Source organism: Notolepis coatsorum, assembly GCF_963971535.1.
Source record: "Notolepis coatsorum genome assembly, chromosome: 1".
Lineage (NCBI taxonomy): Eukaryota > Metazoa > Chordata > Actinopteri > Aulopiformes > Paralepididae > Notolepis > Notolepis coatsorum.
In genome coordinates, this window is record NC_140165.1 from 28,994,755 (window position 1) to 29,021,408 (window position 26,654).

Genomic DNA, 26,654 nt, shown 5'->3' on the forward strand with positions numbered 1-26,654 from the left:
CTCCGTGTCTCGCACTTCGCCATAATGAGATAACTCTTATCTCCAGAACCTACTGTGCTCATGAACAAAACAAATGCACCCAGCACCTGATGCTAGCATTTGTGATACTGCTCGTTGTCCCGTGAGACAGCTGAGTTGTGTATTGGCGCGAGGGGCAGGATATTTGGGAAAAACAAGATCGTCATGACTCTGTTTTTTGTGTTTTCCCAGCTATCCTAGTGCATGCGGCTAATGCTAATGCTACAATGCTGGGTCTCCGTTTCTTGTTCCCCGCCGAGGGCTGTCTTTTTAAAAGGTCTTCCCTCCTCTTAACCATTCATGCTGAGGGTTAATCGGTTGGGAGTTTTGACTGGGGCTTGTTTACCATTTCATGGGTGGATGGGCTGAGGCCTAGGGCTGGTGTGCTTTTTGTGAATATGAATTGTGTGCGGGACTGGTGTTTCTCTCGTCTGCATCCCCTTAACATTGTGTGTATGGGCTAGCCCATTCTGCAGTGTGTTAGTGGAGTTTTCGTTCATTTACCCCTTCATGGGTGCACACCACAGTGGAGGTTGCTGCATTCCTACTAGTGAGGCAGTGCTTTCACTAGTAGTAGTTTTTTGTTGCAGCCACCACTGGTGCTCCATGCTTGTGTAGCAGGTGGCATCAGTCCTTTGCCTCTGACATGTTGGAACAGTGTCCCGCCCGGCCGACGCCATGAGGCGAGTCGGCCCGGCAGGTGGCTGGTGGGCTGTTAAGCCTATACCGCCACGGTATAGAATTACCAGCGACTAGTAACATTGTTCGAATTGCTGTTTTTTCTGTCAAAAATGGTGTCGGGTGGCGGGGCAAGGTTTTAACGTTATTAGCTTTGACCTAGCCGCAAGATATAACCGCAGGGAGGGCTAGGATGCTGTCAACGCTTGTTTACAGACATCTTGGTTGAATCAGTCTCCCCTTGAGGGGGTGAGAAGTTTTTTCCCTCCTCAGGGCTCCCCTCTCCGCAGAGGGACTTTGGTCTTTCCGCAGGAGCGCGGGCGGTATTTGACCTAGGCCCCACACCGTCTCACACCGTGCAGCCAGAGGTGAGGGCGCGGCCTCGCCAGCAGCTGTGGCGAGGCCCTCAACTAGCGGCCATGTTTCCCCCGCCTGAGGTACCCTGGACACAAAGAAAACAGGTGATCGCAAGGCTGACAGCAAGGGATCGGCTACATTAGATGAGCATGCCCTAAAAAAACGTCGCCGTCTAGCTGTGTCTAGCTCGCTCTCCGGTCACTCCCCCCCCCCCAACACCAGCGGGATAAGGGCTCTGATTTGTTTCCTTTGGCTGCGGGACGCGTGCCTTCAATGAAGCGCAAGCGGCCCCACGTTTCGCTTCTCATGGGGACAGGGGTTGACACCCAGTTGCTGGTTAGGCCTGGGTCTGTCCGCGAGAATGTTGTGCTTTCAAGCGGGTCCCACGCCACACATGTGTTTGGTGAGCCTGGTGTTGTGTCTGTCAACAACAAAGGTTGTCAGCAGGGGAGCTCGAGGCCCTTGGGGTCACAGCACGAGTTCCCTCAGCCCAGCCCTCGCCAGGCCGGGTATCACGTTAGCAGTGATGCCACTAACGCGTTACTAAGTAACGCGTTACAGTAATCTGATTACTTTTCCCCGAAAATAGTAATCTAACGCGTTAATCTTTAAAAGCCAGTAATCTGATTGCAGTTACTTGTCCAAGTGGCTGTGCGTTACTATTTCGTTACTATCTCATCATAAATTCATAACGCAGGCGGAATGCAGTATTTTATTTCATTTTAGACAGTCAAAAATACGTTTGGAGCTGTATTTCCTTGTATTGGGGGAGTAACGTCACAGCACGCAACCTCAAGTTGTTCCATGCTGGTGGGCGCGGCTGTTATTGTTGTGACAGATGGGTCTCTGTGAACGCGAACACTGCTGTTGAGCGAAAGTCATTGCTCTTTGCTACGAGGGACCGGAGCTCATCCATTTTATTGCAGCGAGAGTTCACGTTTGAGAGGAATATACCCGGGAGAGGAGGACGAGATCCTCTCCGGCGGAGGCGAGCCAGGGAGCCAGCTCTTTTGCCGCGCTGCCGCCTGACCCACTTCACAGCCTGGATGAAGACCGCGGTTCCCCTCACGAGCACATCCAACAGATCCGTGGAGCGGGTGAGTAGTTGAGGGAAAATGTCAAGTGGGATTGATTTCCCAATGTTCAGCAGTTCTTCTTTAGAGTAAGAAGTAACACAGGACGCTGGGACTAAACAAAACAAACAGAACACAATGCATCACTAGGAACATTAGAACCATATCTGAATAGGGCAGGCCTCAAAGGTAGGCTATACATATCAGCCTACATGTGGTGAATGAATGAATGAATGAAAACTTTATTTAACAGATTGCAGAATGGGTACAATACAGTACGGCTCAATACATACAATTGTTAAGGGGATGCAGACCTGAGAAAGACGTTTGTCTTGTTTCCATCAGCGTCCCCCATTTTCAATTCATATAGACATTTATGACATACACAACATACATGACATTTATGGCATAGGGACATATAGGTATTTAGTACTGATACATTTGTGACATAAACGGTATTCAAATATACAGTACTGTTACCCCTAGATCCTGACAGAGTATATACATATGATGGGGAGGGGACTGTACATTAGGAGGGGGTGGGTGGGTGGGAGAGAAATATACCTACGGCAGGGAGGGAATATATACATGCGGTGGGGAGGAGACTGTCTATTAGGAGGTGGTGGGGGTTTTGGGCATTTACGGTGGCCAGTTTCGAATTGCAGCCTCCCGTAGGTGCTCTTTAAGAGCGGTTTTGAATGTGGGTAGTGATTCACATTCCTTTACAGCTTTGGGTAGGGCGTTCCACATTGTTGTGGCATAATTGCGAAACGTGTTTAGTCCCTTGTTTGAGCCGAATCTGGGTTTTACATGATTTGTTGAGCTTCCTCTGGTGTAGTGGTTGTGGTATTCACTGACCTTTGGGAAGTATTTTGACATGTACATGGGTACCCCGGTCGTATAGTGTATCTTGTAGACCAGGCCCATTGCAAGTTGCTGTACTCTGTCGTCTACTCTAAGCCATCCTAGGTTGTCAAAGTGGGCAGAGGTGAGGTGGGTTCTGGGGTTCAGGTCAAGTAGTAGTCTGACCAGTTTGTTTTGTGATGTTTGTAATTTTGTTTTAATCGCCTTTGAGGTGCTTTGGTACCATGAGGTGCACGCATAGTCGTAGTACCCTTGAATGAGTGCTCCTGCCAGAGTCTTCAGGGTATTCTTGTTTACCAGAGAGGAGATCCGGTACAATAATCTAGTTCGTTGGTTGGTGTTATTGACCATTTATCTTTTGTGAAATCTATAGATCTATAGATAGGCCTACCTGCCCTATTAGTACCTTTTACTCAAACTGAGTACATTTGACTAAATTTTTTTTTGTCATTCTTATGTTGTGGCAGCAGCAGGGACAACGACTTCGTAACCTAGTTACTTTCAAAGTAACTAAGTTACTCTGATAATCAAGTAATCAGTAAAGTAACTAAGATTACTTTTTAAAGGAGTAATCAGTAATCAGATTACTTTTACAAGTAATCTGTGGCATCACTGCACGTTAGTGCCTCCCACGGTCGGAAGACCGGCGGTGGTCTGGCAGGCGCGCTTGATTTGGGTGGTAATAATATCACTGCAGGGCTACAGTGTGTAGGAACCCACCCTATCGGGCAGTGTGGGGACCTCACGTCTTGCATGTCCAGCTGTAGAACAGTTCCTCAGCAATCCATGCCGGGGAGGTGTTCAGTGGGGGAGCTTTTGTCACCCAGTGTGATGTCAGCTTCCCCCGTATCAAACCGGCCCTTTCTGTCGGGGTCCCCCCTTGGGTACGATTGCCTCGTTGGTAGTGTCGGGGTGCAGTATCCCAGCTCCACGAGACGCCCTGCTCGCGCGGTTGGCGAGTCCAGGGTTGGCAACGCACAGCGGGTGGGACCGGGCCACCTATCTACGGTTTCTGGCGGACCAGCGCCAAGTGGCGGCGGGTGCGCTTGGGATTATCATCACATATGGCTACAGCAGTGCCATATATCGAGGTGGATGGAGAGAACGCTGAGGCGGGGACTTGTGTTTACACAACCCCACCCGTTTTCAGGTTTGGTACAGACCCTATTGTCGGGGTCAACAGCAGTGACAGCTCTGGCCGACGAGATCCAATCTCTGTGGGCGGAGCAAGCCATCATCGTGGTCCCAAAGGAGGATGCGATGCGTGGCGTTTCCTCCCGGTATTCTCTGGTGCCCGAGAAATTGGGGGGGGGGGGGGGGGGGGGGGGGGGGGTTGTCAGACTGGACCTGTCCCATTGAAGGTTCAGAATTTTGACCGTCTCCCACCTGTTAGATGCTGTCAGGTGGGGGCCTGGTTCTCCTCCATAAACCTGTAGGATGCGTATTAGTATTAGGCACTTCTGGAAATAACTATTTAGCTTCAGGCCTTTCTGGAGACAGATGACCGTAGGAAAGGAATCGACAGAATGAATAGCCATTCAGATCTAGAATCTTAGTAATTTGCCTGGTACACATATGACGGCAGTTTGTTCCCATTCAGATCTAGATTCTTGGTGTTTTGGATGGGTGCTGTTGGGTACAGTAATCTTCAGTTCTGAACGCATAGTGCCACCATTTTGGTAATTCTACCACTGGGTGTGGTTTGTACCAACAACAACCACCAGCAATGTACAATTGAAACAGCAGTCCTGTTGTAATTATCATACGTATAGCTGGTTAAGGACTGGGGTGAGTTCTGTCCTTGAAGCTTTTGCATTTGAAAGGTCACTACAGTAGTTGCTCTGGGGTGCTGACATCAAGGTGTGTGTTTCAATCTGGAGACTACTGTACACATATGATGGCAGTTAGTTCAGATCTAGATTATTTGATGGTTATTTGGCTCGTACACATAGGACAGGTGTGGAATGTTTGAACATGTTGTCATGGAAATCACTGTTGGTTTGGTGCCGAGACTCAGGAAGCTGATGTGTCACCACGGCAAAGGCATTATTCCAACGTCAGAGACTCAGAAAGCTGGTGTGTTACCATGACAACGGCATCATTCCGGTGTCAGAGAGACTCAGAAAGCTGGTGTGTCGCCATGGCAACGCCATCATTCCAGCGTTAAAGTTTCAAGTTCAAGTTTCAAGTTCAAGTTTCTTTAATAGTTGTCATACAGAGGTACAGAATACTTTTGTACAAAATGCTTCTTACTGTTGCGCTCCAGAGACTGTGCATGACAAGATAAGTATGAAATAAAAACATAGTAAAGATTAGAAGTAAAAAAGAGGTCACAGTGTTCAGTTTAGACATATGTACAATGTTCGTAGACGTAGTTACCATACAATATACAATACTGTGCAGTGTACTAATATACAATACTATATAGTGCAAGGCATAAATGGACGAGGTGCAGTTTAGGTACAATTCACAGTAGGTGTACGAGTTGTAGTGCAAATCCTTTATCAATAAATATAAAGTGTAAGTGTGTTTGTGTGATCTAAAGTGTGGAGAGTGGGTGCTGCAGTGTGTTGTTTGTTTGAGTGAGTGTGTGCGTGTGGGTGTGTGTGCTGTGTGCATTTGATGGTTGTTGCATAGTGATTATTGTTCGTTTAGCGATTATTGTTCGTTGTTCGTTTAGCAGCCTGATGGCCTGGGGATAGAAGCTCCTTCTGAGTCTTTCTGTGCTCGCCTTAAGACTTTGGTATCGCTTGCCTGACGGCAGCAGTTCAAAGAGGCAGTTGTTCGGGTGGCTCGAGACTCAGAAAGCCGGTGTGTCACCATAGCAACGGCATCATTCCGGTGGCGGCCGTCATTCTCGTGCTCCATGTCCACCATAGAAATGGAAATAATGCATAGAACGAGCTTTGGTGGTATATCACTGCTCTGAACTGTGGTAAAAGCACAGAAGAGGATCAAATCAAACCACAGAGACCTGCGTGGCCTCATCAGTCTCTCAGCGGTTTGGACCACCGGTTGTGTTTGCCTGCCTTGTGCTGCCTTTTGATTATCTCTGAGCCCTTTTAATTTTGTAGCAGATGCTGTTCAGGGGCGGGGCTAGGGGGTGGCTACTTGGGCTCAAGCCCCGAATGTTTTCTGAAAAGCCCAGAATCTATTTAAAAAAAAATAAAATAATGGTTTTTCTTTTTTTTTGACAATTCATCATTGTTACATGAAAATATGTTTGCACCAGATTTAGCAGAAGCTAATTTCCATCTGTGGTCTATCCAGCTGTTAACTGTATTTGAGTGAGTTAAGTCTTGGTGTCATGGTAGACTCAGACCTAAGCTTTAAATCACAATCAACAAGTTGATAAAAACGTAATTCTTCCACCTTAGAAACATAGCTAAAGTACGGCCATTTATAAATCAAAAGGATGCTGAAAACCAGATCCATGCCTTTATTTCAAGCCAACTCGACTACTGTAATGCACTCCTTACCGGCCTCCCGAAAAAATACGATGATAACTATTTTATTGCAATGCACTATTGCATTATTTTATTCTATTTTACTAACTATTTTATTGCACTGCACTATTTTACTTTGTATCAGTGAATCATAGACGCCTGGCCATAAGAGCATTCAGAGCATCTCTGCTCTCCCACTATTGAACTTGGGGGAGCAAAGGTATGCTCTTGCTCCACCACTTTTTGATCATATGAAAAATATGGTTAACTGAGTTTTATAGTGAAAAGAGCAGCTTTATTGGTCAAGATTGAAGGCTCTATATTGCAGGAAATTGCACGTACAGGTTAATTAAATAAAAAAAAAAACACCCCTTGCCTGCAAAAAAAAATATATATATATATAAAAAAAAAAAAAAAAGGCTGGCACCTATCTGGGCTAAGCCCCGGATCTCCTATAATCCTAAATCCGCCCCTGATGCTGTTACTATTAATTCCCTTGCCTGGTGATTCAGCAGGCTTTCTGGCTGGATGTTGTGTGGGTGATGATGTCATCGAGGTAGCGATACAGCTGCCCTCCCTGAAGCTTCATCTCTCGTAAAAAGTACACAGAAATTATACTTAAGTGAAAGTATGGGTACCGTCTCAAAATCTGACTGAAGTAAAAGTCAAAGTATCTGGCTAAAAACACACTTGAGTAAAAGTCAAAAAGTCCTACTTTTAAATGTACTTAAGTACTAAAAAGTTAAAGTAATTATTTTTTTTAAAGGGATAGACCAGGGGTCTCAAACTCATTCCATCGTGGGCCAAGTTTTCATTTTAACTATACATTGCACCAGGTGAGTTAGTTGAAGAGGCGAGCCAATTAGTGAAATCATCAGCTGGTGTTTAGGTAAGGCTGGAATGAAACCAAGCATACACTCTGCCCACAATGGAATGTGTTCTGCAATAGACAATGCTGAAATGAAAGAACAGAGGACACTTTTTTGCATTAGAATTATTTAATGCACTTCTCCATTGAAGGTAAACTAACATGGCCGGCATTCACATCACAGCATGAATAATATCACAAAAACAGAATGGTGTATCCTGAATAATATCACAATATTAACCACAGCATACTGGATTATTCTGAATAATATCACAATATTAAAGGCAGAATACTGACGTACCCTGAATAATATCACAATATTAAAGACAGAATACTGGAGTACCCTGAATAATATCACAATATTAAAGATAGAATACTGGAGTACCCTGAATAATATCACAATATTAACCACAGCATAATGCGGATCTGACTATCTATTCTTCTGATAGCAGGTGTTTAATCAAAGATCCCCTCTTTCTAGTGTTGCACAAGGACCAATCAGCATGTGTATGGGCGGGTTCATTTTCCATTGATGGGGATTTGATTGGCTGTTTACCTGCGGTCGCAGGATTAATAACGTTACAGTTTTTCTCAATTGCTTTGGTGCATTTCTCTGATCAGAATTAAAGTTCTCATAACTGTTAGTTCAACCTCCACAACATTTTGTCATTTTGTGCACATCATAGTAGCAGTTTCTCATTCCTCCGAACAAATTGCAAATGCTTTTGGACATGCATCAATAGCTTTCATACAATTCTCTGCTGTTTTATAACATTATCATTTGCTTATGTCATGTCAGTCAAAATTAACTATACTTATGACTGCTGAATAGTAATTCCCTATAAAACTAATAGCCCTCATTTCATTGCTTGAGTCATTACATACAAAAATGTTGAACTAGTTGTCAAAATCTGTCAATCACGGCCTCACAATGTCATGGTCCCGGCCAGGGATCCTGTCCGAACAATATGAACAGTGGTTTTCTGCCACCCTCTGGTGGCCAAGCGCAGCAACTCCAGATATTGGACCTTCTCAGGCCTCTAGTACTAGGTCTGCTGGATGATTGATTGATTGATTGATTGAAAAGTTTATTAACAGATTGCAGAATGGGTACAGTACAGTACATCTCAATACATACAATTGTTAAGGGGATGCAGACCAGAGAAAGACTTTCGTCTTGTTTCCACCAGGGTCCCCCATTTTCAATTCATCATAACATATATGACATACATGACATACAGATAGACAGTACTGCTACATCTATACATTTATGACATATCAGATTTGCAAATACAGTACTGTTTGTGATACAAAAGTGTCCAGAAAAGGAGTGTATATACATTTGGCGTAGAAACTGTACATTGGAGGAGGTTGGTGGGGTGGGGTTGGGTGGGTTGGGTGAGGGCTGTACATTGGAGGTGGGGGGGGTTGGGTAGGGGACACACACACATTTTACACTGTACATTGGAATATTGACAAAGCCTTACTTGGTCATTTACTGTACAACTAGGTTAGGACATTTGTAGGGGCCAGTTTCGAATTGCAGTCTCACGTAGGTGTTTTTTGAGAGTGTTTTTGAAGGTGGGTAGTGATTCACATTCCTTTACAGCTTTAGGCAGGGCGTTCCACATTGATGTGGCATAATTGCGAAACGTGTTTAGTCCCTTGTTTGAGCCGAATCTGGGTTTTACATGATTTGTGGAGCTCCCTCTGGTGTTGTGATCGTGGTATTCACTGACCTTTGGGAAGTATTTTGACATGTACATGGGTACCTTGGTCGCGTAGTGTATCTTGTAGACCAGGCCCATTGCAAGTTGCTGTACTCTGTCGTCTACTCTAAGCCATCCTATTTATGCTATCCTTAATGCTGTGTTTCCTCTGTTCATGTTGTGCGTTTTTGCTTGTGTTTACAGTTTTTCTCAATTGCTTTGGTGCATTTCTCTGATCAGAATTAAAGTTCTCATAACTGTTAGTTCAACCTCCACAACATTTTGTAATTTGTGCACATCATAGTAGCAGTTTCTCATTCCTCCGAACAAATTGCAAATGCTTTTGGACATGCATCAATTGCTTTCATACAATTCTCTGCTGTTTTATAACATTATCATTTGCTTAGGTCATGTCAGTCAAAATAAACTATACTTATGACTGCTGAATAGTCATTCCCTATAAAACTAATAGTCCTCATTTCATTGCTTGAGTCATTACATACAAATATGTTGAACTAGTTGTCAAAATCTGTCAAGCAAATGTTATACATTTCTTTATAATTTTTCCCCTGAATGGAGCTGGATGCCAGGGAATCGCTGCACACATTCATATATGTTGATGAGGCGGGTTTCAATCTGGCAAAAGGTAGAAGGCGTGGAAGGAATCGCATTGGACAGAGAGCAACCACTGATGTCCCAGGCCAACGAGGAGGGAATATTACAATGTGTGCAGCCATCTCAGAAAACGGCGTCCGCATTGGTCCATACAACACACAACATCTGCTGACTTTTTTAGACACTCTTTACAGGGACATAATCCCTGAGAATGAGAGGGGTCTAAATGGCGACCATCTGACCAAGTACGTTGTTGTATGGGATAATGTGCGTTTTCACCACGCAATTCTGGTCACACAGTGGTTTGCAGCACATGAAAGGATGCTGGTGGAATATCTCCCTCCCTATGCGGCACGGTGGTGTAGTGGTTAACACTGTCGCCTCACAGCAAGAAGGTCCAGGGTTCGATTCCCGCTTGGGGACCAGGTTTCCATGATGCCAGTTACCCAGGTGGGGTATCTCCCAGGCCTTTCTGTGTGGAGTTTGCATGTTCTCCCCGTGCTCGCAAGGGTTTCCCCCCCGATAAGATAAACCCAATGGAAAAACATGCACAACAACAAGATCGCTAACGCTGTGGCGTCCTTGACGAAGACGGACAGGAGCACTTGGATTGGTCCCCTGGCGCGGCTCACGTTGACGCCTGTCTGCTCCCGGCTGCCCTTGGGGGGGAAGGGCGACGGGATGGGTTAATCGCAGATACGAATTGCATGCATGCATCGCATGTGTGCTAATTGATGACCTCGGAGCAGGTCCTAAATTATTATTACTCCCCATTCCCGAATCCAATAGCCAGACAGACAGGAACGTCTGGATGTGAATGAATGATTTACAGTACTGTGTATGTTGTATGTTCCAATTCAGTTCCAATATGTACTGCAATATTGTTTACAGTTGTGCACAGCTCTACCCAAAGGCCAAAGGGTGTTTCTTATGTTTGTTGTAAATTAGTTTGTATTTTTTTTTGCACAATGCTGTGAACAAATTAAAATTGCAAAGAGCATATGCAGTAAAAATGTGAAACATACGTGTCTTGTACTAATTTACCTCACTAAATACAGCAATGTGAAACTGTAGATTTCAAATGGCTGTGCAAATAGTGTATAGTGCTGTCTTGAGCATTTTCAGAAAGTGTCACCAAGATCTGACTTTTTTTGCATTGGAAAACACTTACTGTCATAACGAAAACATGGCAAAGCCATTTGACTATCTTGTTCATAAACAATGGTGTCAGGACTTTTCATTTTGATGACAGTGACACTTTCATTGACATGAATACTTGCTTTTGAGGAATGAATTATCCATTTTGAGCAAGTGACACACTTCTGCAGGTTATTACCTAGGTTTTGCAGTTTGTACTAATTGTTTTGAGAAATGCACTAACAGTTATGAGAACTTTAATTCTGATCAGAGAAATGCACCAAAGCAATTGAGAAAAACTGTAAAAGGTTTTATCTTTTCATATGTTTCCTTTAAAAACGGATACTGCTGTAATATAAAGTGAAATTCTACCATGCCTCAATGTATCAACTTTAAACATACACTAAATGTTAATGTTAGAAATGTTAATTTCCATTATTTTATTGTGCAACATTTCCTAAGAACAGCAATGTCCATTCTATCAACTCCAAATCTGTGCTATGAGCTCAATTCTCCCGGTGCATGCAGAAGTAGAATTGCTGTCTTGTTTTGGATGAATGAGTAGAAATGAAAAACGGAAATCTTGTTTTATTAAAGTAGTTTTGACATGTGATATAGATAAAGATATTGTTTCATTGTGTATTGATTAACTTTACATTTGCGCTTCATTACTTTACAAAAGTTATACTGGCACATGGGTCTAATACAACAATGGATTATGGGTAAATGCAACGTTAAAGCAGTGCCAATGTAAGACTGACTTTACATTAAACGAATGACAATAATATAGTATAAAGTAGGGTATTATTTGGACTAAAGAATGGTGTTGTCTCACCCTACTCGCATGTTGAGGGATTGCACCATACATTATACACTGAGAAACCACGGCCGAGAGTGAGCTCTCCGGGAACAACCCCACTTTGCCCGACAGTTTGTCAGCAACCCCTCTTCCGGTCTGACTTCCTCTGCTAACATTCTAATCTACACTGTTGCCACCTGTCATCACGAGGGGAATAGCACCCATTTTGTATAAATAAATAAAAAAGCGGGAAAAATACGGGAAACTATTTTAACGGGAGAAAAACGGGAAAAACGGGAGGGTTGACAGGTATCATCTACCTGTGAGAGTTAATTTAGCCTCTTCCTCTATCAATCTTATTCACTTTTGACGCTAACTTCAGAAACATGGTGATTATTAGAATTCAATCAGTCAGATCAGTTATGCATCAGCGATTAACTTTGAGAAGGATGCATGGTGTTGACAGAATTGGCTATGGGGCGACAATAATAGTCATGAGGCATGGTTTCTACTTTGAGCCCTTAATCGTCATGGTTTATTATTTGCATTGGTTCATAGTACAGCAGCACATGAGGTCTCCTCTCTGATAGGTAGAGGGGGAAGAGATAGAGGGGGAGGAGACATCTCCTTAAATACCCTCCACCTGGCGGTAGCATTAGCGGCTCCGCCTATAGCGCCCTCTAGTGGAAACAGTTATGTACAGTCAGTGGAAACAGTTGTGTACAGTTAGACAGTTACTTGCAATCCTACATATAACCTCTAACTTTAACACTCCGACTTAGGGTTGTCTAGCACACTGTATAACTTCTTCAAAAACAATTTACAAAGAAAATAATACAGTTCAGAACATCAAAAAGAATATGGCAGTCAATATTTACACACCAAACATGACCTCTGCAAATCTTTTCAATTTCAGTTTGGAAGCCGGTTTCGTCATAGCGTCTGCTACCATGTCGTCTGTTGGACAATAAATCATTGTCATTCTTTCTTCTCTGATGACAGATCTGATTAAATTATATTTTATATCGACATGTTTACATCTCTGTCGGCACACAGGGTTTCTAGCAATCGCAATGGTTCCCTGGTTGTCCTCGTAAACCACAGTCTTATATACATATGTATCCATCCCTTCAACAGTTCTAGATAAATACATTCCTGTATTGTCATAGCTAGAGCCATATATTTTGCTTCACAAGTTGATAGTGCCACTGTGGGCTGCTTCTTTGTTTTCCACGAAACCAGTGAGCTGTTTGTGTTCAAACTCACACAATATCCTGTGGTACTTCTATCTGTGGTGTCAGCTGCCCAGTCTGCATCACTGTAGGCTTTAAGCCCTAAGCCCTCGCTGCTCTTTCTGAAACACAGCTGTTTATCTGCTGTACCTTTGAGATAACGGAAAACATGTTTTGCTGTAATCCAGTGCTCCTCTGTGGGGTCAGCAAAATGCTGTGACAATTTGCTCACTACAAAACATAGGTCGGGGCGAGTACATGTTGTCAAATAAATGAGGCTATCCACAGCTTCTCTGCACATTTTTACATCTGTCAGTTTGGTTGTGGGGGAGAATGTTTCACTGTAGTCTATCCCCTCCCTCTGACTGTAACCTTTAGCTACAAATCTTGCTTTGTACTTGTCGTGGCCTTCAATACCCTCCTTGATTGAATACACCCATTTCCCTCCCACTGTCTGTCTGCCCTCTGGTAACTTGGTTAGAGTAAAGGTGTGGTCCTCTAGGGACCTCATCTCCTCACCCATTGTCCTCCCATTTACTTGATTCAGGGGACACTGGCCTCTTTAAAGATCTGAGGTACCCCAGTGACTGCTCTGTAGCAGTAATCAATGGTGGTAAGTGTACTGTCATCCTCGTCACTTTCTCTCCGGGCATAGTCTGTCAGATACTTTGGGTGTTTGTGTTCCCTTGAGGGATACCTCCCACTGCTTGGGGCACGTGACGTCACCCTCGGGTGCTCCTCGTCATCGCCCTCTGGGGGTGACTGACTGTCTGTCTGCACGACCGTGCTAAGTACACTGGGCTGAGGTGTCTCTGTTTCTTCACACCTTACTCTGGCCAGCTCTGGCTCCTCTGTCTGTGTCTCGCTCTCACATGTTGTCGTTGTGACAAACTTGACTAGCATGTGTTTCTGCACTCTCCCTTTACCGGGATGATAAACTAGGAAAGCGGGGCTTCCTTTGTCGTGCCCTACAAAGAGTCCTTTTTCACATCTGGACTCAAGCTTTCCCCTGTCCTGCAGGTAAGCATGACACACTGATCCAAATTGGTGCATTCTAGCTAGATTACACTTCTTTCCTGTCAGTGCTGAATACAGGGGGGTGCCCGTGTGCTTATTAAAGCACCTGTTTCTGGTGTAAGCGGCTTCTTGCACCGCATAATGCCATAGGCTCTTAGGTAAGTTACTGTCTACTAGCTTACACCTAGCCATTTCGAAAAGGGTGCGCCATTCCCTCTCTGCCACTCCGATCTGGTGTGGGGGATATGGACATGACGTCTCGTGTCTTATCTTGTTCCTTCTCAACAGTGATCAGAACTCCCTGTTTGTGAACTCGGTTCCGTTGTCGGACCTCAAGCATCTTACGTTACCATAAGGGCCTACGTCTGCCAGGAATTTCTCCATGGCCTGAAGTGTGTCACTCTGCTTTGAGAAAGTAAACAAACACTGCCCCTGTGCACATATCTGTAAAAGACTGTACATATCTAAAGCCTCCTATGGACTCATTGCTTACTGGACCGGCTAGATCCGTTTTAACTAGCGCAAGTGGTACCTTTACTTTTTCTGTGGGATTTCTGTTTCTCGGTTGAGTAAACTTCCCCGTTTTGCACACTACACATTCTTTGTCAGGTCTACGCTTTTCACCTTCAATGTGCATGCCTTCTGTCACTGCTTGCAGTTTCAGTAAATCCTCGTAATTACAATGACCCATAATCTCATGCCATGTCTGAATATCGTGACTGACCGTCACGCTACACATATCATTATTATCATTACACTTGTCGTTGTCATTACACTCTGTTTGCAGATAATACATTCTCTGGTACATCTTTATGTTAAACCGTGTACCATCGGGCTCTACAAGAAATGTTTTACCTTTATCGAAGAATACTTTGACACCGTTCGCAGTAGCAGCTATTACAGAGAATAGTCCTTGTGGGAACGATGGTACGTAGAGAGCGTTCTTTAACGTCACTGTACACCGGCGCCCCCCCACTGTCTGTGAGGCATACCTGTGCGTCTCCTCTCTCGCGCCAACCCGTAGGTGTGCTTCATGTCTGCCAGCTCCATGCTGTGTCTCTCCGGGCGGAAAGTGTTGTCAAAGTTCTTGAACCGACTCTTGTCGTTGATGACGTGGGATGCCGCACCTGTGTCCACGATCAGTCCCTTTCTCTGGGCCCGCTGCAGCTGCGCCGGCCTGGCGACGCATGCTGTCCGCGCCCCGAAAGCGAAGTCTTGTCCCGTTACTCTCCGGGCGTCGTCTCGATCCGTCGCCGCCATCTTGTCCGCTGCCACCATCTTGTCCACAGCCGCCATCTTGTCCATAGCCGCCATGGCCTTTCTATCCGCATCGCCAACACGCCAGCTCCGCCGTGGGCCTGGTCTTCTCCCTTGGCGTCGCTCTGGCCTTCAGCACCCTCTCTCCCACCTCTGCGGCGGCTGGGTGGGTATCTTCTGAGGCCTCGAAGTTTCTTAACTTGGCCTTGAACTTTCCCAGCGTCATGTCCGCTGAACCGTGTGTTACCAGGAGTGTGAACGGTTTGTACAGCTCCTGTAGTCCTCATCACCATCCCCATCATTAGCCCATCGCTTGGCGCTTCTCCTGCACTCTTCAATGCCATCATGATCTGCTCAGCTCTGATGACGTATTCGGTCACAGTCTCGGTGTGCCCCTTCCTCAGTGCTGTTAGTGTTATGTAGAGGGCCACGACTCTGGGTCTTCCTTGCCCGATATAATGCTCTCTCAACACCCCCAGGCTTTCTCGGCCTTTGTCTATAGTGTCACGGAGGTTTTGCCCCAAGCTTGTGTCGTCGAGCAGTGGCGCTAACTCACAGTACGTCTGCATTACGCTTGTCGTCCAGGGCTTGTGCTTCCGCCGCCAGGTCTCCCGTGGGGGCCGTCAAGATCGTCGTCTTCAGTCCCACACCGTGCATGCAGCATAACATGCGCTCTTCCCAGAGCTCGTAGTCCTCTGCCTTTCCATTGAATGAGGGCCATTTGCTCCTTCCCTTGGTCGCCATCCTCTTGGTTGATGGTAGGCGTAGCTTTAGCTCTTGTTGGCCTAGCGTCTAGCCACGCGGTGCTCCCGGCGCTAACCTAGCCTATACTTCAGCTAAACTTGCTACCCTTATTATTTCGTCCCGGCGAGATCTGGGCCCATAACCTGTTGACAGAATCTGGCTATGGGGCGACAATAATGTGGTCAAGAGGCATGGTTTCTATCTTTAGCCTTTGGCATGGTTTATTATTCACATGGTAAGCAGCAGTACAAGAGCTCTCCTCTCGGTGAGAGGCAGGTGGGAAAGAGGTAGAGGGGGAGGAGACATCTCTTTAAATACTCGCCACCTGGTGGTAGCATGAGTGGCTCCGCCTAGAGCGCCCTCTAGTGGAAACAGTTATATATGCAGTTAGACAGTTACTTGCAATCCTACATAGAACCTCTAACTTTAACAGACGGATCCTTTTAAAAGAGTGAACAAAGGAGTTTTTTATTTATTTTATTTATTTATTGTATTTTTACAAACACATGGAACAAGCACCACCGGGTTGTTCATCAAGAGCTTTGTTGGCAGCGCCTTGCTATTAATATCTGCCAAGAGGTTCAGCTAACCAATACCAGGACATTCTGTCCACATGAGCATTGCTGACGCACAATACATCATAATAGAAAACAATAGATTGCAGGGGATGAGTTATAAATACATTAAGTGAGCCATAACAAAAAGAAGCGCACTGGAACATCTGGGTTCACACTAGACGGGTATTAAACGGAGATGCATATTAAGGCTTGGTATCGTTTTGAAAATGTACGATACAGATGCCAAAACGATACCTTACTTTGCTGAGTCATGTGCGTGTGAGTCAATCAGAGGCGTTGTTACATTTTGGATTGTGATTATACCAAAGAAATGTATCTTGGAACAAACAAATTTACTGGCTCACGGGACACTGATGAGATGAACTACTTTGGTAGTTAAAATAATCGCTACCCAGCCCAAACCGAAGGAGGGGGAGTGGTAATTAGTTTACTTGTTTGTTACTAAAGGCAGTAGTTAAAGGGTAGTAATTGAGATAGTTTAAATTGACACAGTTGGAATTTGGTTTTTGTTCTTGTAACTTGTAACAATAGTTTTACAAAACAATTAAAATATCCTTTTCTTCCAGCGTGAATGTATCTCGGTCCACGTTGGTCAGGCTGGTGTCCAGATCGGCAATGCCTGCTGGGAGCTCTACTGCCTGGAACATGGCATCCAGCCGGACGGACAGATGCCCCATGACAAGACCATCGGAGGAGGAGATGATTCTTACAACACCTTCTTCAGTGAGACAGGAGCTGGCAAACACGTCCCCAGGGCTGTGTTTGTAGATCTGGAGCCAACTGTCATCGGTAAGCTCCTTTTTAAAATGTGATAAACATACAGGTATTGTACTCAAATGCTTTCATTAGCTCTCATTTAACTTGATACTTGATCTTTCCCCTCAGATGAGGTCCGCAGTGGAACCTACCGCCAGTTGTTCCACCCTGAGCAGCTGATCACTGGCAAGGAGGATGCTGCCAACAACTACGCCCGTGGACACTACACCATTGGCAAAGAGATCATTGACTTGGTCATGGACAGGATGCGTAAATTGGTGAGTACCACAGCAGAGATGAATAATATCTAATTGATATATCTAAATGTGAAAATGGTTTTATTGACCAGTGTTCCCCTCTTTCTCCTCAGGCTGACCAGTGCACTGGCCTTCAGGGCTTCCTGGTCTTCCACAGCTTTGGAGGTGGAACAGGCTCTGGTTTCACCTCCCTGTTGATGGAGCGCCTGTCTGTTGACTATGGCAAGAAGTCCAAGCTGGAGTTCGCCATCTACCCAGCTCCCCAGTTGTCCACCGCTGTGGTGGAGCCTTACAACGCCATCCTGAGCACACACGCCACCCTAGAGCACTCTGACTGTGCTTTCATGGTCGATAATGAGGCCATCTATGATATCTGCTGTAGGAACCTTGATATTCAGCGTCCCTCCTACACCAACCTCAATAGGCTTATTAGCCAAATTGTGTCCTCAATTACCGCCTCCCTTCGTTTTGATGGTGCTCTCAATGTTGATCTGACAGAGTTCCAGACCAATTTGGTGCCATATCCTCGTATCCATTTCCCTATGGTTTCCTTTGCCCCATTCATCTCAGCTGAGAAGGCTTACCACGAGCAGTTAACCGTCTCAGAAATTACCAACGCCTGCTTTGAGCCGGCCAACCAGATGGTGAAATGTGACCCTCGCCACGGCAAGTACATGGCCTGCTGCCTTCTGTACCGTGGTGATGTGGTGCCCAAAGACGTCAACAGTGCCATTGCCGCCATTAAAACCAAACGCACCATCCAGTTTGTTGACTGGTGCCCTACTGGTTTCAAGGTTGGCATCAACTACCAGCCCCCCACCGTAGTCCCTGGTGGAGACCTGGCCAAGGTCCAGAGGGCTGTGTGCATGTTGAGCAACACCACAGCTATTGCTGAGGCCTGGGCTCGGCTTGACCACAAGTTTGACCTCATGTATGCCAAGCGGGCGTTTGTGCACTGGTATGTGGGTGAGGGCATGGAGGAGGGAGAGTTCTCTGAGGCCAGAGAGGACATGGCAGCTCTCGAGAAGGATTACGAGGAGGTGGGAGCCGACAGCGTGGAAGGGGAGGATGGCGAGGGAGAAGAGTATTAGACACAGGTCACTTAACGTTTATTTCTTTATTTCTTTATTTCAGATCCCCATTAGTCACTGCCTCAGCAGCGACTATTCTTCCTGGGGTCTGGATACAAACATATAAAAATTAAACAAGAATAATCAATAAAACTACATAAAAACAAAACAAATATAAAAAAAACACCAATAAAATATACAAACTATTATAGAACATTAAACCAATCAAAATCAGACATACAAACAAATATGTATGCCAAATTTTCTAATATAGAACAATAACAAATATACAAACATAGACCAAATCAAATATCAATTTGCTCAAAAACAGCACGACATTCCATACACTAATACTCTAATACTCCTCATAACCACTAGACAAAGACATTCCAAATCAACACATAACCCGGGATGTCCCGATCAAATTTGTTTGCTCCCGATCCAATCCCGATCATGTGATTTTGAGTATCTACCGATACCAATCTTTCCCGATCCGATAAAAAAAAAATAATAAAAAAAAATATAATAATAATATTTTTTTTCTCCCATCCCAATTTCTCACATTACATTCACCCTGAATGTTGACGTTATCCAGGTGAAAAGTTAACTTCATTCAAGCGAGGCATTGCAACCGGAGTAATCTAAAAACTCTGCCTCCAACCTGCTGCTTCATGAGAGCAATCGCGCCATCGTCTGTAAAAATCAGGTGACTGCAAGTTCTGCGACTAGTGGATGTCCCTCATCCTTGACATAAATCATTTGATGTATAATTAAATCAAAGGAAATGCGTTTGTTTTGGCAAAATTCTTCTGCTCTGTGTGACAATAAATAAATGAATGATGATATGCAATTTAAAACCAAAACTAAGGCCTCAGTATAAGTTTAAGACGTGAACATGGTCATGTTTGTTGAATTAAAAAAAATAGTTAAAAAATATATATATATAATAATCCCGATTTTTTTTCTTCTTTTTTTCGATCCCGATCTTCTGAAAATCACGTGATCGGCCCCCGATCCCAATCACGTGATCGGATCGGGACATCCCTATATTAGACCCAACCAAAATCAATCTCTTTCTGCATTACAGCCACTCTTAGTCTCCTCTTGAATCCCACCTTACTGGTAATTGAAACCAAATATTGTGGAAGTCTATTCCAGTAGGACATTGCCCTGTACATTACAGTTTTCTTTAAGGCTTCTGTCGTCTCTGAAGAAGGGCTATGTCGTACTAGTGGAGGCTGAATCTAAACCTTAGGTCCTACTCTGCGTGTGTGTTTTAGCCCACCGGTCTTAGATGCAGGTGTCAGCATGCAGCTCAGGAAATACGTAGGACAACGTCTTAGTGCATAAATGCCAGGAGCTTTAATGATTCTCCTAAAACTTGCACTAATCTTTGTTGAGCCCAACAGAAAGCCACTAGGACAAGGTCTCTCGCTATGATCGTCTAATAACAAAAACGTGACGTGTCTTCACAAGTTGTCCAATTAAGCTGGATATAATAATAACAAGGTTCAATCAAGTAAGCTGCGCGAGAAATTTCAATCTTTATCGATGACGGCGTCTGGAGTGTAGTGTTCTTCTTCCGTCTCGTTTCGTCGTGTGTCCTGGCTGTTTCTCCGTGTCGTTCCTTTAAGCTCAAAGCCACGCCTCCCACCGCATCGTCGGGTGATGATGCTCGTAGGCGTCGTGGCCTATCAGCTCAATTTGAGACCACGTGGCCTCGTCTTGGGTCAATTTAACCCATTTCTTTAAGATAATCTAAGTTACACAATTACACGGTTGGATCTCCTTCTTTTATATTTAGAATTAGCAGATTAGGTCATAATACTTAAATACCAACACATCGACACTTTTCTTGACAGTTTTTACTGTTCTTTTTCAGCTGAAAACAGTTAAGGAAGCATGTTATACATCCATTAGTTATTGTAGTTTCTAGATTAACACATATCCATATTCTAGACAGTTATTTTCTTTGTGGATAAGGTTTATTGTAATTATTGACAACCTGAAAATGTATTATCACTGTGTCTCTGGTTTTCCTAAATGATAACTTTTATATTGAGATCATTGTCTGTTTGAATTATTACTAATGCCTCTATTTTCAGCTCTCTCACGCAGGGGCGGACCTTCCTACAGGTGATATAGGCGGTCGCCTAGAGCGCCACCCAGAGGGGGGCGCAAAAAAAAAAAAAAAAAAAAAAAAAAAAAATTATTTTTTTTGTTTTTTTTATTTTTTTTAATTTTTTTAAAAAAAAATTCTGTGCAGTTTTGGCGCCCCCCTCTATATCTGCAACCATTATTTTTACATTAAAAAAATTCTAACATAAGGGAAAATTAGCCAAAAATCTAAAACGGTCGGTCGGTCTGAGCCTCAGCTTTAGGTGTTCACAGTCAGAACATGCTAGAGTGGTGAATCTCGCCTAGGGCGCCAAATGGGCTAGGTCCGCCCCTGCTCTCACGAGTGGTTATAGTCATTTTCTGTCCATTTTGCAGTTCTTTATAGCATTGCTCTAAAGGTGAGTTCTTACAATGGATTTCCTGCCTTGTGCTTTCAGAAGTTTTGCTTGTAACCACAGCTGGTAATTATTAACCTAGTTCCTCTATTCCATGGCTCTCGTAATTTCCTCCAACGCTATTTTAAACAGTCCTAGTCATCTTTTAACCTCATCCGTCTTCTGCTTGTCTTAAAAGCCTATTTCCTTGGACGGAGCCGTTTGGTGTTCAACCGTCATGATTCAGTAAATGCAATTATTTTTATTGTTTTGTTACTTCCCTTCAGGTAAGCCATCTGTTTTTTAGTTCTGCTTACAGAGAGCTAATAGACTCTGGACTGTTACTCTGCTCTCACCACAGTAAACGAACTACACCCCTTGTGTGTGGGTCTATGTTTGTGCCCTGATCAGGCGCTGCTAATGTAATTTGTCATGTCTAGTTGTAGTTCTCTGTCCTGGTGTTGTAGTCCCTATTGTTCTTTCCCCAGCTGACAGAGTAGTAAAGAGATTAATCACCACATCATACATATCATAAAGAAACGGGGGTGACAGTGGCTCAGGAGGTATAGAGCAGTCGTCTGGTGATCTGAAAGTTCCCGGTTCGATTCTGGCTTCTCCCGGCAGCCTGTCCTTGACACTTAACCCCTGACGGCTCCCAATCAGCAGGTTGGCACCTTGCTGCTCGCCTCCACTGTGGTTTGTGAGAATGTAATGAAAACAATATCGAGTGTATTGTGTTATTATTATTATTATTATTATTATTATTATTATTATTATTATTATTATTATTATTATTATTATTATTATTATTATTATTATTATTATTATTATTATTATTATTATTATTATTATTATTATTATTATTATTATTATTATTATTTATAGAGTACATATATATCACCTGTCATTGTGTTATTATTATTGATAGAGTAATATATGTCTCACCTGTCATTGTGTTATTATTATTGATAGAGTAACATGTCTCACCTGTCATTGTGTTATTATTATTGATAGAGTAACATGTCTCACCTGTCATTGTTATTATTATTTATATACATATATCTCACCTGTCATTGTGTTATTATTATTGATAGAGTAACATATGGCACCAGCACGGCACAGGACAAGAAGGCCCTACAGAGAGTGGTGCGCTCAGCCGAGCGTACCACGGGTATTGCACTACCAACCCTGCAGGTCCTATAAAACAAGAGGTGCAAATCCAGACCCTGCAGGATAATGAAAGACCCTCACCACCCCAACAACAGCCTGTTCATGCTGCTGCGGTCAGGAAAACGCCTGCGAGCACCAGTAACGAGGACAGAGAGACTTAGGCTCAGCTCCTTCCCCCAGGCCATCAGAGCCTTGAACACTGAACTCTCCACGCACAAGCACACATGAGCACACACACAACACATACACTGTACACGCTCACACACTAGCAGCCACTTTAACATGAGCACACACACACTCATGCTGCACACGCTCACACTATGGACACTTTACAGAAGGAAAGATCACTTTAAGAATAGTATAGCTTGAGATCGTATAATATAGCATTGTATAGCAGTGTACATAAAGACCCAATGCCTCATCCGTAGCTAACAGTGTACTGCACTGCCACAGGACCTAGCATGTCCTACAATGCTCTGTAAATAGCTCATGTACAGTTACCGATATGCTTACTTTGTTTACATGTTTATTGCACTATGTCGCTCTATTGGTTGGACTCTTATTATTATTACTTGTATTATGCACATCATTGCGGGCGAGACCCCCCGCATTTCACTGTATACTGTACCTGTATGCCGTGACAAATAAAACTATCTTGTATATCTCACCTGTCATTGTGTTATTATTATTGATAGAGTAACATGTCTCACCTGTCATTGTTATTATTATCTATAGAGTAACATGTCTCAGCTGTCATTGTTATTATCTATAGAGTAACATGTCTCACCTGTCATTGTGTTAAATAATAATAATAATAATAATAATAATAATAATAATAATAATAATAATAATAATAATAATAATAATAATAATAATAATAATAATAATAATAATAATAATAATAATAATAATAATAATAATAATAATAATAATAATAATAATAATAATAATAATAATAATAATAATAATAATAATAATAATAATAATAATAATAATAAAATAATAATAATACAGGACCTCTTTAGATATGTCTTTATTTGGCATGCAACGACATAGGACATGCAATGGGTGGCACACACACACATACATGCATTGTCTTTCTCAGGGTCGCCGATGCGATTGAGCTATGCACTTAACCCATCCCATCGTCTTTCCCCCAAAGGGCAGCCGGGAGCAGACAGGGCGTCGGCGATGTACCGCACCCTGGGACCAATCCAAGTGTCCTGCCTGTTTTCGTCAGGGACGCGACAGCATCAGCGATCTATTGTGCATGTTTTTCCATTGGGTTTCTCTTACCAGGGGGGGGGGGACCTTGCGAGCAGGGGGAGAACATGCAAACTCCACACAGAAAGGCCTGGGAGATACCCCACCTGGGTACCTGGCATCGCAGAAACCTGGTCCCCAAGCGGGAATCGAACCCTGGACCTTCTTGCTGTGAGGCGACAGTGTTAGCCACTACACCACTGTGCCGCCATTATTATCTATAGAGTAACATGTCTCAGCTGTCATTGTTATTATTATCTATAGAGTAACATGTCTCACCTGTCATTGTTATTATTATCTATATTATCTATATTTTGGGAGTTTCTGACAAATCGAGAGCTCCTTAACAACCCGACCTAGACCGTGCCGTGTCACATATTCTGTTCTTAGATTTATCACTGGTGACAGTTATATAGCATTACTGGCCTCGCGTCTCGCACTTCGCCATAATGAGATAACTCTTATCTCCAGCACCTACTGTGCTCATGAACAAACTGCCCCTCCAGGAGAGGAGATCATATGTGCTGCTGTATTATGAGACAACATGATAAATAAATCGCTGCCAGCAGAGCTAGGCCAAAGATAGAATACCATGCCTCTTGTATACATTATTGTCGCCCCATTGCCAAATCTGTTAACAGTTTCAGCCAATCAGAATCAAGAAATTTGCATGCCATTGCATAAACCTGATTTCCACAGGGGATGCTCGATTGGTAGAACTGAAAGCCTTTACTAGCCAATCAGGACCAAACAATTTTCTCCCATGGTTTGGTCTGCAAATGAGCTGTGTCTTTAACACTTTCTATGGCACTCACGAGTTTTCTCGGAATTATTAATATTACGTTGAAAGCCACTCACGAGATTTCTCTGTTTTTTTTTTCCTTTTTTTTTTTTTTAGCGATCTGAAATCATATTGCATCACGCAAGCCTACCCTAGTCTACCCGAGAGCCGCCAACGATCAGATGTGGAAAAAAGCGCCCCCTATCATCTCCCAGATGACATAAGGGATTTTGGAATGGACTCAATGAAAATGGATGGGGAAAAAAATCCTGTACTCCACATTTTCCAGTCCACTGATGCAGCCGGGGTTACCACAGTTCATTATGGATCCTCTGAGGGCCGCGGATCATGAATTCTACTGTATCACGTTAGATCTATACACTTATAGATTTTTTCGAATGGTGATCAGGAATTGGAATATACCAGTTGGATACCATCTGATGTCAGGTAAGGAATCTATGTTATCAGTGTTAGGATAATCAGACTTATTTTGATGAAGATATAAGCTGTTTTGTGAAATGTCCTCTATCGGTTTCACTGTAAAATCCATGAGGAAATGACCACGGCTATTATCAGCACGCGGCTCGAATGGGCGTGCGTGTATGTATAATATTGATCATCTAGCGTTTATTTGAAAACTATTCATAAATAGGCCGACAAATATCAACGTTCTGGAATATTCCAGTAAAAGACGATTATCACAGAATGGCCCAGAATGGGCTGTTTTTGACCTCAAAACGGGTGCTTTTCAAAATGCTCTCGAACGAAAAAAAACAATCTGCCTTGACAGCACTGACTGGAAAAGGATTCTTTGATAAGCGACGGGCAGATTAGACACATAGCCATAATTTAAAACATAGATTAGGCGATATTAACGTTAACATTAAAGTGGATGGTGGCATTCAAGCGCTAACTCCGGCGCCACCTGGTGGCACTGAAAGTGTTAAAGGGGAAAAGGTGGTAGTGCTGTAGTAGTGGCAGTGTGTGTGTGTGTGTGTGTGTGTGTGTGTGTGTGTGTGTGTGTGTGTGTGTGTGTGTGTGTGTGTGTGTGTGTGTGTGTGTGTGTGTGTGTGTGTGTGTGTGTGTGTGTGTGTGTGTGTGTGTGTGTGTGTGTCGAGACAGAGAGAGAAACAGAGAGAGAGAGAGAGAGAGAGAGAGAGAGAGAGAGAGAGAGAGAGAGAGAGAGAGAAACAGACGGAGAGAGAGACAGAGAGGGAGGGAGAGAGAAAGAGTCAGAAAGAGAGATAAAGAAAGATTCTATTTTTAGAAAAACTTTATTTACACGCTATCACTACAAGGAATGTATCAATACAATCAAACAAATACCTCACATCACCTCATCAAACAAAAAAACACATGCAAGTGTAAAGTGCAACTTCAACCACATAAACCATAACCATAAAAAACTTAAAATCGCCCTAGGCACTTTCACATGAAAACACCCCTGAATGTTAACTCCTCATCCACCACCAAGCAAATTACATCATTATAACACCACTTTTCCACAAAAGTGTCATCATCTTCCATCTCTTTATAAAACCAAAAATGTAGCCAGACCCTTGCTCTTACCATTGCTAAAAACACAAATCCTGAAACAATTCTCTTTTGATTTAGTTTCTTGTAAGATAGCAGCAGAGGTGGGACCAAGTCATTGTTTTGCAAGTCTCAAGTCAGTCTCAAGTCTTGGTACTCAAGTCCCAAGTCAAGACAGGCAAGTCCCGAGTCAAGTCCCAAGTCAAGACTGACAAGTCCCAAGTCGAGTCCCAAGTCCTAACCTTTGAGCTTTGAGTCCTAAACAAGTCATAATACGTGCTTCACCAACAAATTTCATTATCAACTTTAAACATAATCTAATTTCTATAAATGTAATAATATTCAGAATCAGGGTTAGTTTTACAACTAGATACATTTGGGCAAGAGCTGCTTGAGAAAACCAGTTCAGGAGTATATTGAGGGGAAAAAAGAATAAGGATCACCATACCCATTTTAAAGGTAGGATAACAATAACGAACATATTGTCTTCCCACTTGGACCAATCATTTATTTAACGTCTGCCTGCCCTGTATATACAGTCTATGGCACATATCCATAATAGCAGACCTCCGTTCAACTAACTAGTCTACCTTAACCCTTTATACATTTTGGGGTATACAAAATCTGTACTGAAATGACAAGGCATCTCTGCATTTCGTATATTAGGTAGTTTATTAGGTATTAGAATTAGGTAGGGCCTAATTCGTGTGTGAGTTTTCTCTCTCTCTCTCTTGGATCAATGACGAAAGTATTTTTCTGCTCTGCATCCACTTAACAATTGTTTGTATTGAGCCATACTGTATTGTACCCATTCTGCAATCTGTTCATTTAATACACATTTCAATCAATACATTTTTTAAGGAGCAGCAGTACTGTTTGGCTACTGGTGGCCACTCATAAACCGAGACATTGCTGATTGTTTATTTATTTTATAAGACAA

At 43.3% G+C, this 26,654-nt stretch overlaps 1 protein-coding gene across 1 annotated transcript; it reads left to right on the plus strand.

Annotated features, from left to right (window-relative positions):
- Window positions 1–17,045: 17,045 nt before the first annotated feature.
- Window positions 17,046–18,496, plus strand: LOC311245224 (tubulin alpha-1C chain-like; the record flags this gene model as incomplete). Its single annotated transcript, XM_084335050.1, has 3 exons — window positions 17,046–17,181; window positions 17,278–17,426; window positions 17,519–18,496. Exons 1-3 carry the CDS (start codon window positions 17,061–17,063, stop codon window positions 18,494–18,496), a joined length of 1,248 nt encoding a protein of 415 aa, XP_084191176.1. The 5' UTR covers window positions 17,046–17,060.
- Between the last annotated feature and the right edge of the window lie 8,158 nt (window positions 18,497–26,654).